Source organism: Paramisgurnus dabryanus, chromosome 1, assembly GCF_030506205.2.
Source record: "Paramisgurnus dabryanus chromosome 1, PD_genome_1.1, whole genome shotgun sequence".
NCBI lineage: Eukaryota > Metazoa > Chordata > Actinopteri > Cypriniformes > Cobitidae > Paramisgurnus > Paramisgurnus dabryanus.
Window position 1 is genome coordinate 7,954,532 of NC_133337.1, and position 12,986 is coordinate 7,967,517.

The following is a 12,986-nucleotide window of genomic DNA, read 5'->3' on the forward strand; positions in this document are numbered from 1 at the left end:
ACATGCTTCCACTTCATTTTCATTTCGCTTCAGTACTACGTCTGGGACTGCTGTGTAGAGTTTTGTTTTCTCCTGCAAAAATCTGCAGGTCCAATCAGTGAACAGAGGGGGGTGGCTTAGAACGATGACGTTGAGGTCGTGCATCAGTTTGAGTTGTAGTTCAGTAATGGCAGCGGAGAAAGACGTGAGAAAATCTATTCGGTTCGTTGTTGCAAAACTGCCGAATATACAGAAGTTAAAGCTGGAGCAAGAACAATGTTTGCTAAGTTTTGTTGGTCTGATCATTCGGACTTGTTGTTTCCAGCCGGTTTCAGCAAGCTTGGGATTCCCCCGTCTCCTGACATCATTGTAGCGCTTGGTGCAACGATGGGGATGCCAGCTGATGAGACAATTGTGGCTAATTCCTCTCACGCCTGTTTAACCTACGCTGATTTGGGCGGGTTTCTCCAATCCCCATACAAAACAACTTCTCTGTCTTTGACTGCTCTTAGAAGAACGTCGGTCTCCTCGGCTGTGAACCGCTCCTGGCGTGCGCTTGGTAAATCCGTCATAATAATAGCAAACCGCCATGGAACTTGCGCCCTTGCGTTTAAAGGGAATGTTGGATAGCCTTCTGATTGGTTTATTTCACATTACGCCCAAACCACACCTATGAATACTAAACCTACTTCAGACCAACCCCTTATTGATTTGCGCCTGGCGGAAGAGTTATTTCTCCCGCTGGGAAAATAGCAACAGCGCCCAAGATCCGCCCACACAGTCACTTGCGCATTGCGCTTCGCACTTGCGTTTCAGATCGTTAAAATAGGGCCCATTGTGTGTTGGCATACACAACAACCCTACAATGAAAAAAACATCCTGTCCTTTTTTAATCCCCATTTAAACAAAGCAGTCTCATTAGACAAGCTGTTTTGATTCTCTTGTTAATGTGACGTCACACTGATAAATCCCTTCCCCCTGCCCATGCTATAACAAAAATTTTTGGCTGAAACTTTCTGATACACATTCTAGGCACACCTGAGACTTATATCAAATCTTGGGATATGTGCCCTTTAACACATAATCTTTAAATTTTAGGCTATAACTTAAACTGTATTGTAACAATGGGTGTCCAGGGCCTCTAGACTTGCATTATAAATGTGCATTACTGTACACAGTATGGTTGTTTGTTGTCATCAATGAAAGAGACTTATCTTTATAAGTTATCTACAGTATAACACAGATGCTGTGTGACGGTATATATATTTTATTAATTTGGGTTCGAAACCATGATCTTTTGTGCTTCTAATGCAATGCTCTACCACTGAGATATACAGAAATACACAGCATTTAAATCCAGCTTGTTTTTTTTCTGGGTCACCTGCAGGAACCGCAGTAGCACGCGTTAGTCACCCTGACACAAACATTTCATGCTGCATCTAAAACCCGCCATTCAAATATGCCATTACAGACATCTGTGCCATTTCTGTGGCCGTAAAAACCAAAGTTACGACAGGACGGCCTGAAAAATCCTTCTGTCACGCTTCCTGACAGCCTGAAGCGATGTACTGTAATTTTAGTTGCATGGAAAGGAATTGGAGCAAAACTCACTTTTCCCTTCCTCCATTCCCTCAGAGGACTTTTTTCCTTCTTTCCAATATTTTCAACTAGCTTGTAATTACATAACAGTGATGACACCTCAGTAAGGAGTTGAGGAGCATGTGACGGCTTGTGAGAGACGAGTTAAATTAGCTCGGTTGCCTTCAGGGCCGGTCTGATGGATGTACTAAAATCACACAGACTGTACAGACTTTGTAAAGCAAACGCCAAAGTGGTTTTAGTTTTATTGCACTTTTGCTTACCTTGACTCACCAGCTGGCCCCGGCGCACCCGCGGGGCGTTGCGTGCTTGACTGAGGTAAAACAGTAACCACAGTTATCGAAAGCCTATTTAAACTGCCAAAGGAAAGTTTTGGCCAGGATGGTACAGAAGGTTCGTATTGGAAAGGTTTAAAGGGAAATGTTGAATATATGATCCAGTTTGATATGAATGTAGGGTAACTGTGTTCGGAAATGGTTTGGGAGAGCTTCCAAATGTCCTGCCTCAAACTTCCTTTCCGATGGAGTATAATCACCCCTCGACTGGCAGTTAGGACGTTGAGCTGAAGGATACAGTCGGTTTTTATGTAAACCATAAGGTGTTTACATTACAAGGTGGTTTATATTTGAGGAACTCTATGTAAAAATACATAAACTGACTGTCTTGAGGCTGTTCCTAACAGACACATTTTAAGAAAGACATTCTTCATGAATAAGGCAATTGTATATGTATTAAATATTATGCTTGGTCCTTTGTTGTCTAGTTGAGTTACAAAATATCATAAAAAATGCAATGTCTTATTTATTTACCAGTACACACTGAGGTTTACACATTGTTTATAACAAGCTTATTTAGCCATGCATACGCGCGCACGCACACACACACACGTTTTTATGGTGGTTTGATGAATGTTTTATAAAGACCCCAACATTACGTAAGGATCTCATGCAGTTCTCTTTCCATTAATCCACCTTTCTACCTTTTCCATCTGAGCTCAGCTGCATCCTGGTTACAGTGATCCTTTATCGCCATGGTAACCGGTCAACTCATTCCATCCGAAGTAGTGTTAAAGGCTGTTGAATGGAAAATTGCTATTTGATTTTATATCATATAGATTTGATTTAATTGATTTACTAAAAATTAAATATCCATTATGTGTTAATATTCTGTTATAGTAAACATATTTTAGCTTGTGTTCAAACAATGATTGGTAACTGTTAGAGCACCTGTCTATATGAATATACATGAATTACTGATGTTACAACATTTTACAACAATGTAATGTTTGTTGATACTAAAGACATTATTATAAAGTGTTAAATGTCACCTAAAAATGAAATTTATCATCACAGATGTGTGACTTGTGACATATGACACCAAGTAACAAGAAACACACAAAAAACAATGAGATAAAAAATTATGGTTTTAGTTTTACAAAATTGGCTCAAAATACTAATCATTCTCTCACAAACATATCATTTTGATTAAGAAGACATTTATTTACTAACCAGATTAATTTGGATTAATTGATTGATTGATGTAGGTGTTTTGGGACCTATGTTTACAGAGAAGGGAAGTAACCAAGTACAAATACTTCGTTAATGTACATAAGTAGATATTTCTGGTACCAGTACTTCGCTATTTATTTCTGAAAACTTTTTACTTTTACTCCTTACATTTTTCCACAACTATCTGTACTTTTTAATTCTTACATTTCCAAATCAGGCTTGTTACTTTAGTGTAAATCAGTTCGGGAGATTTGTTGAGTTCCCCTGCGATCTCTCCCTTCCGCCTCTGTGCGTGTCCGTAAGTCCGCATGTGCGAACTGTAAAAAGCAGCACACATCTCCAACACTGGCCCATCACAGTACACAGGTAGGCAGTAGCCCTTCCCAGCTCCTATTTCGGTTGTATTTTTCTTGGCTTGTTGTTCAGGTGTGTGGTGATGAACCAAATACTCAACTTTACACCTAATAGCCACAAGACAACTTTATTTAAAAGTTCTTTCTGTGTTTTTGAAGCTACGATTGTGTTTACAGTGTGCAATATAACATGTGTTTAGTGATGCACCGATGTATCGGCCGCCGATATTTATCGGCCGATTTTTGATGAATTTGAAACCATCGGCATATCGGCAATAGCACGAGAAAGGCCGATACCTATTGTTTATTAATTAACTGCATAAAGAAATCCATTATATGTAAAAACATTTGTTAATGTTGTTAATTTGTGCCTCTCTTATTATGTTGGTCAGTTGAATGTTAATTAGATCCAATCCATGTTCAGTAAAAATAAGTTGATGCAGAAATAAACTAGCTAATAGACCAACTGTATAGTATTGTATGCAAGTGTTTAATATCGGCATCGGTATCGGCCAGAAGTTGTCTGTTTAAATCGGTATCGGCATCGGCCCAAAAATTCCTATCGGTGCATCCCTACATGTGTTCATGTTTCACGTGTAAAAAACCCCCTGTGTTTTTCATACAATTTACTTACCTGTATAGAGGGAATGCATTGACGTCACTTTTCCACGTGACCACGCCGGAGCTCGCCCTGTTGAGGGGCAAAACGTTCAACAAAATGGCTGGTTTTCATGGCGGCTGCTACGAAAACGCCAGTTAAACTGACTATTATCAGCTTAAATTGAATTTAGTTGGCCTTAACAATGACCCTAACAACTCGTAAAACAACCAGTAGTCTGTGGACATTGGCATATGGCCAGACATTGCTTTTCCTGATATGTTTGTCTTGCCTAACACTATTAAATCATCCCACCTTTGTAGACCACAAGGCTCATCATAATGGATGTTTTTTAATGAAGGCTCACTGACAAAACTTGCAATTGCACAGAATAAGAGTATTCATTGGTGGTCTGGAAAAAGAGCGCTTCAAATTTTAGTTGAATCTGTTAGCACTGTCGATCACACAACTACTTTTCCCATTTTAGACGTGTTTTCATGCTATGCTGCCGCTCAACCAAAATGGCTGGCTATTTAAATTGACAGTTATCAGCATAAATTTAATTTTGTTGGACTTGATAGTGACCCTAGCAATTTGTCAACCCACCTGTGGTCAGTGGACGTTGGCATGGACGATCCATTTTCTTCTCCTTTCGGTATTGTTTGGCACTCTGTTAAATGATAGCTCTGAATTCTTGATACATCTGTCACACAACAGCTTTTTCCCATTTAGATGTGTTTTCCCTGTGTTTTCGCTGATTTCACACTGTACACACATTCTGCCACTCTATCTATTTCCATCATGGGCGTAACTGCAGTTACTTTTGCCAGAGGTGACTTCACGTGCATACCCTCTATACCGCTGTTTTCACTGTCCTAAAAACGGGCTGATGTCTTCCTTGTTCTATGAAGTCCTTCTTTAGCAATGCGTAACGAGTTCTGATTGTGTAGTTTGTTTAGTGTGTTGTGATTCGACAGCAGCTTAGCTTAGCCAGAGCCATTTGAGCTGACTGACGTATTCCTGTGGGCTGAGTTTAGTCAAACACTCTTGCTTTGACATCATTCAATTGAAAAGTAGAGGGCAGTAGTCCAAACCGGCCTTTCGCTGTAGGCTTTGAAAGGGAACTTATGTTAAAGAAAATATATCGCCTGGCAGTGATCTTTGAGCTTTATCATTTTACAGATATTATTTATGCTATAACAGCAACATTACACACTAACTATAGTTGGAAAAATGGGATCAGTAAGAACATGACCTTTAAATTATGTCTTACAAACATGCTTGACTCCTAAGCAGCTCATGTAATAAGTTAGCTAAAGTTTTGCTAATGCAAGAAGCCTATATCATGGCCTGTATTAACGTACTGTAGGGGTGCATGGGAAAAAACGCGGGGTTAGTTGTAACCCGCACTGTTAACATTGTTGCACAAGGTTGACCATTTTGTTTTTCCGGTATTTTTTCACGCTGCCAAAAGACGATTTCCCGCAAATTATTGGAAATGTATAATGTTTTTCCAAAGAGTTATTGAGGAACAAGTGTTTTGGTGGCATGTAAGTAATTTGTTCATGCTATGTCATATTAATAATCAATGTCTTGTTGACTAAAACATAGCATTGTTTTAAAATATGTCGCAGCTCTTAGCAACTTATTAAGTGGGCTTGAAAACATTTTGACCCAGCGGGGTTAATCGTAACGCTGCGTCACAACGAACCCCTCAGCACTTACCATATAAAAACCGCTAATGTTAGCCTAATTCTTGCCGTTGTTTTAAATAGGTTACACACGAATGATTGCTGGCTGCCAACAAAATAAATGTGCCTGTCTTATTATAAAATTGTCAAATTTAATTTTGTTCATATCTTTAATATTGATTGAATAAGGTCACGTCAGAGATTGAAATCATAATGAAATGAATGGCTAAAATCAGACTTTGATGCTCATTATCTCAGAATTTGATTTTGAAACTGTAGTATGGTTATTACAGACTGGATCACATATAAAAAATGATATGGTCATAATTGTGTTGCATTTGTATATCCATTTATAATTGAACTATTGTTAGAAAAGAGCTGGATGAATGAATACAGTGTGGATACCTGTCTATTATAGACAGATAAACAATGTCCATTGTCCATGAATGGTAAGTACTAGAAACAAACTTCAAATGTTTATTTGTAGCAGAGATGTCATGTGTGTGTTGCTTGTGTAAAAATATAATTAATCAAACTCAAATATTTTTTGAATGATTGAGCCAAATCCAAAAAGCATTAGGTTGTGCCACGCTCTCCCCTACTTTTATAATAGAGACACTACATGTGGATACAGTAAAATGTGCATCTAATAATGTCATCATAATCACCACATGCAAACTAGGTGTTAAAGGGATAGTTCACTTTAAAATGAAAATTCTGTCGTCATTTACTCATCCTCATGTTGTTCTAAACATGTTTGAATTATTGTTTTCTGATGAACACAAAAGAAGATATTTTGAAAAATGATGGTAAACACACAGAAGTAAGTGACCATTGACTTCCATAGTAGGAAAATATTTTAGAAGTATTGTAAAAAATGATGAAGAAAATATTTTGATAAACACAGTTGACGGTACCCATTAAATTCCATTATATTTTTTATTCCTAATATGGAAGTCTATGTTCACTTACTGCTGTGTGTTTACCATCATTTCTCAAAATATCTTCTTTTGTGTTTATCAGAAAAAAGAAATTCATACAGGGTTAAAACAACATGAGGATGAGTAAATAATTACAGAATTTTCATTTTAAAGTGAACTATCCCTTTAACAAATTAAAATGCGCTAATGTCATTAGCATTTGATGAAGCACTGCAGGTGAATAGGATAAATAAAACGGATTTCACCACAGATCTTTCCCAGTTAATTACTTTTCCGTAAAAATGTAAATGTATAGATTAGCATGTTTTGGTTAATTTAGGAGAAATATTTTACATAACATGAAGGGTAGAACAAACAGATGAAGGGTAGAAGGCTTAAAACAAACACCATCTAACTGTGTATTTTGAAAGTTTTTTTATTAGACTAAAATAAGACCTGCTATAAATAATTTGCTGTAATTATGCAGCTGGTTGCCAGTAACTTACTGTAGAAGATAAAGACTGAAAATGTCTCATGTTTATTTAACTTTGACAACAAACTTTTGCCAGTAAATAACATAAATGTAAAATCTACAGTAAGTTACTGGCAGCTAGTTGCCAGTAATACCCAGTAATACTGTAATTTCATAATCTTTTTGTATTAATGTACTAAAATGATGTGAGGTACAGTTAAAAGCATGAAACTAAAACGGGAAGTATTAAATGGCTATTTTTACTTGAGTACATGTGAGAGCATATACTCTATTTTTACTGAAGTAAAAATGTAGTCAGTATTTTAACTTTTACCAGAGTATTTTTAAACATAAGTATCTGTACTTCTACTTGGGTGAAGGATGCATATATTTTTCCCATCTCTGTGTTTGTACATACTGTAAAGAGGCCGATATTTTTGTGCTTAGCCGAAAAAGGAAGTCATTTACATCTGGGGTGGGATGAGGGTGAGCAAATGAAGAGAGAGGTTTCATTTTGTGTGAATCACTGCTTCCTTAAATTTCAGACAGTTTTTAGGTTAGCGTGGTCTGTTGGTGCTGACACAGGACTGTCATGTGTGTTGCTCAACAGATAACTTAGTTGTTTGGTTTTGTATGTTCACTTACAGTCAAACACAGTAGTAGGAGTTTGTGCATCAGTTTTGGAGACCCCTAAGATTCCCTCACCGGAGACTGTTGGCACGGCAACTGTGAATGCGGCCTCGCATTGGCCCCGAGAGCTTTTGCTGACATGAAGTATTTTTTCTCAGGAGCACTGTTTCTTAGCAACAAGGTGTAGACAAGATATGCACAGAGTTTACATGTATACTTATGCACTGAAAATCCATCTCAATGTTTTCTCTCGGAAAAAAATGTGACGTACGTCGAAAAGGAAATGTCCAAGCTTACCCCAAGGTTTTTTTTTTGGAAATTCACACTCACTGATGCGGTCTGTTGGACATTCCGGCCTTTGACATTGACATATTGGTGCAGCTCTACCTGTTGAGTGTTGACCGGGGAATATTCTGGAATTTCCATGATGCTAAGGACTGCTGGCCATGAATGAAACGTTTACCAGATCTGGCTAAAACTGCAACTAACCCTACGGCTATGCTATTGTATGTATGTGTGTATGTGTCTGATGATTCATTATCTTGTCTTTAGTAAGCAGGTTAGAGTCATGTTGTAATGTTAGACACATCTTTGGGAAGAAATGACTAAGTATGCAACCACAGCAAAAATGACAACAGGAAACTGTCAGGAAAAGGTCAAAAGATGGTCCTTAGCTGTCACTTGGATGGTACTTTTTCTAAAAGTACACCTTTGCACGGGTTATATACTGGTACCAAAGAGTGCATTTTAGTACCTTCAAGGTACATATACCAAATGCTGTACCTAAATGGTACATATTATGACCTTTTCAAAGGGTACTGATCCAATGAAAGTTTGGGAACATTTTCTTTTTTGGGACAGAATACAGCATCAAAGTTAGTAAAGAAATGAAAAGTAAAAAGTCAACATGACCACCAAGTCACAAAAGGAGTATATTTACATTCTTAATGCACTTTTATGTTATTGTGAGTAATGGTTCAGTGCTCATCAAAGACAAAATATTTGTGGGATGGACGGCCTTTTAGATTACAACACCCAGCCGAGCAACCTTTTATCTTCTTATGTAATGTAATGCTACTGTGGTGCTGAACGTGTGTGTGTGTGCTGGCGTGCGTTTGGGTGTTTACAAGCTCAAGGAGAGGTTGGGACAGGTGCTGTATACACCAACAGGTGGGACAGACAGGTGGGGTTTAGAGATCTCATACAAACACACAGTGTGATGGTCATGTAACCCCTATAGTCCTTGATTATAGTGAATAAATGCAATGTGTTTATTATTAAAAGGACACTCGTGTGGTTCTGAGTTGATACATTCTCTGCTGTCTATAACTTTTTATTGCTGTATCTTGCCTTGTGCTTACAGGTGCAAGCTTTTTTTCAATTGGCTGAAATGTTACCATAGCAACATCTATGCAATAGTTGTCTCATCTTAAATTAATAATTTGTGTTGGTATCCAAGAGTTTGGATTGCCACAGTGTGCTGATTGGCTAAAACTATTTCAATATTAACAACTGTAGTTCAAATGGTTGAAATGTTGCCATAGCAACAGCTTTGGCACAGCAGCTATCAGCTTAGTCTGACTGGGTGAATTTTATTTGTTTCTAGAAAGTTCTCCTTCCTTTAATTCATTAATAATTGCATTTTTGCATTAGCATCACAAAAGTCATGGGTTCAATCCCAAGGAAAGTCTATCCTGATAAAAATGTATAGTTTGAATGTACTGTATGTCGCTTTGTATAAAAGCGTATGCCAAATGCATCAATGCAAATGTACTGTATTTCCCCTGACCTCAGACTGACCTCATTTAATAAAGTTGTAGTTTTAATGAAGTATTAACTGCACATATAGGGTCCCATTTGTGCAAAGATAAATCTATGCATGCAATTACACACATGCACATGTATATTGACTGAAGTCTTGTTGTTATTTCAGAGCCTATTGTGAGAAATGGACGCCCACCTTCCTCTCATAGCATGCACTCATTTTTGCACCAGTACACGGGTTCCTTTAAGAAGCCACCTCTTCGCCGGCCGCACAGCGTCATCGGGGGCAGCCTAGGGTCGTTCATGGCCATGCCCCGAAACGGCAGCCGTCTTGGTAAGTAACACTTTGTAAAATAAAATACTTTAGCTCAGTATCAATATCAATCATGCATGTTTATGTTCAGTCTGCATCAACTTTTATAACGTTTGCATGCATTAGATACAAAATCTGGTTTGAGAAGAAATTACAGTGAAGGAATAGTATTGGACACATAGTTGCTCTTATCAGTGTATGTACTTTATTTCAAATCCACATAATTTTTTTTTCCAGTTTTACATTTTCTAAAGCAACTTTTTTGTTTATGTCTCCAGTCACTTTTTAACAGTGCTGTCAACAACAGATTGATAAAATTATGCATGCACCGATCCGATATGTAGAATCGGAATCACTGATCGGATATATTACTAATAAAAATCTGATACAAACTCAACCCTTACTCTGATGTACACTGTAAATGGTGAAAGTTGAGTGTCCTCAAAATAATTACTTCAGTTGGTATGACTTTGTCAAAATTGTATGTAATTTTTTTCGTAAAAAATTAATTTATAACACCTAAAATTAAGCTTTTTTCGGAGCCTGGCAGGTCACCCCTTGGAGAAAAGAAAACAAGACCTGCAAATCCGTGATCACGGTTTTGTTATTCGTCCCCTCAGTTTATAAATCGTACTTGCAGATTATAAAACTGTTCCCTTGTTTTTACAAATCGTGTGCATGGATTAATAAACCGTAAGAATGAGTTAAAAATCCATACTCTCAGCTTTGTAACTCGTACCCTCGGTTTTTGCAATCCGTACCCACAGATTCATAAACCGTGCGCACGCTTTCACAATCCGTCCGGATTTGTTGCTTCTTCCTCATTTTCGAAATTGTTTTGTTGCTTTTATTCATGCTTTCCGCTTCCTATTCCTGTTGGATATTTTAAGGAATTAATGACGTTTTTACTGTGTTAAGCTTGTTGTATGTACTTTCCTAACTGGAAACGTGCTTGTACTTATTTACGTATTATTTTAATCACATGCTACTTTCATTCGTGCATTTAAACTTAGCATGCTTTTTTAAGTAGTGCATTGCAATTTTATATAATTATTTAAAGACTTATTTGGTTAATATAAGAATCTGTGCATTATTCGTATTGTATTGTTTTTTACTTCATTCTCTCGAAAAGTTAACTGCATTCTACTTCTGTGTCAACATAAAATCATACATAAAGTGCTAGAAATTCCTAGAAAAAAAGTTTTTTGTTTTATTTTCTTGAATATCAACTGGCAAATCACATTACAGTATTACTTTTTTGTATTGCAAAAACATGAGAATTATCAGACATGGGTCTGCTGTTGTAACTGTAAAATATGTTAGAAATTGTTGTGCAACCTTTGAAAAAAATATGCTAATGCTTCTTTAAAAATGAATTCTGGAAAATCATATTACAGTAGTAAAACACATTTTATCAGTAAAATGATTTTGTGTGATGTCAAACCTTTTAAGATGTGTGAAGTTACAGATAACAACAAGTGTTTAAATGTTGTAACCTGGTGTTGTTGTAACATGGCACATAAGACACTTATGAATGACTCATGTCATACACACCTTTATCCAATCCCCGTCACAAATCTGCCAAGACCACACCCACTTCCATTGACTGCCAGAAAGCCTGTTCTCACCACTTATATTCAATTCACTGACCTGTTGTTAAACAACTTAGTCTTGTTAAAAAAACAAAAATCAGGTCTTGTACATGGTGCATTTGGGACGTGTGTGCCTATAACCCCAAAAGATTGTGGATTTGATCCCAGAGAACACACATACTGATAAAATGTATACCTTGAAGGCACTGTAAGTCACTTTGGATAAATGCATAAATGTGAATATCGTACAACGAGCGGTTATGCCTGATGTGTATGCGTTTGAATGTGTGTATGTAGGTGTACATACGGCGAAAGCGTGCTCACACTGGCAGGATATGAGTCAGAATAAAGACCAGTGGGAGGTGACCAAGCAAGAAGTGTGTGTCACAGTTGAACACTTCCCTTCTGCCGTCGAACGCGTGTTTGTTCATGCTTGGTGGTTCCCATACTCGAGTATAGTATGAACCGCAGACAAAGGTGCAGGACTAGACCTGTCCTCTCGTCATTTTGATCGTTAACATTGATGTCTAAGAGCAACTGTTTGTTTATTTGGCATGGATTTGGGAATCTGTACAGTGGTTTGAAAAAGTATGATCTTAAATGTGCATCGGTTCCACACTGCAAAGTTTGGAGCAATGTCAAGTTTATAAAAAACACTGACAGTCTGGAGTTTATTAAAAGTTTGACCCACTTTTGTTCTTGCAAGATTTTTCCAAGCCAAACTTTTCGGAAAAGTAGAACGCTGCCGATTTTGATTCCAGACGTTCGCAGCTTCTCGTGTGAAAAGAGGAGAGGAGTGTATAAGAAGAGAAGAAGAGGTAGACAGATCACAGACCTCAAAATTAGAAGAGAGGGAGCGAGGTCGTCTCGGGCGTGACGGGAATGAAAGAGAGCAGTGCCTGTGATGATAAAAGAGTGAGAGGAAGTCTTGAAAGATAAAAGGCTATAGGAATGAAGGGAAATGTAGGGTGATCTGACAGAAGGACTTGTTAACTCGCAGTATGTTGGATAAAAAACAGGGCGCATCACCAACGGCTGCACACACTTTCACACAGAGCGATGTTTCACAGGCTTCAGCGATGTGACAGGGTGCAGAAATGTGGCCGCAGCGGTTGTCACTTCAATTGCTAAGGGAAACTTGATCTCTCCTATTGTTTCTCAAAAAAGCCTTCAGAAGCAGAGGAAAACATTTTTACATGAAGAATGTAAAGGACAATTAATGTTTTGCATTATATTAGTTACATTTATGCACCAAGATGCAATTATGCACAGTTGTTTAATTTTGTCAGAACACATCGTTTTTCCCATTATAGTAAATAACACGCTTAATTTTTTATATATGTGGGTCTGAAATATGACCCGGCTGCGTTTCTGCTAAGATTTCGTGGGAATTCTCTCTATCCACCTCATCTAAAGGGTAAGGGAGAGAAATGCACATCTGTGTTGTAATGGATGGCCCTCAGGTTATTGCACTTTACTGCCTCAGCTACATGAAAACACGGGGCCAATATGTCACCCTGGAGAGGGAGGAGGGGACTGTACTGCACCACTACTTACAGCCCACTAT

General features: G+C 37.8%; 1 protein-coding gene across 1 annotated transcript in view; it reads left to right on the plus strand.

Moving 5' to 3' along the window:
* cdk17 (cyclin dependent kinase 17) overlaps positions 1 to 12,986 on the plus strand; it is a 52,825-nt gene that overhangs the window by 23,268 nt on the left and 16,571 nt on the right. Inside the window, exon 3 of the mRNA XM_065255323.2 lies at positions 9,684 to 9,848. Within this exon, the coding sequence (XP_065111395.2) occupies positions 9,684 to 9,848 (165 nt within the window). The remainder of the gene's footprint in view (positions 1 to 9,683; positions 9,849 to 12,986) is intronic.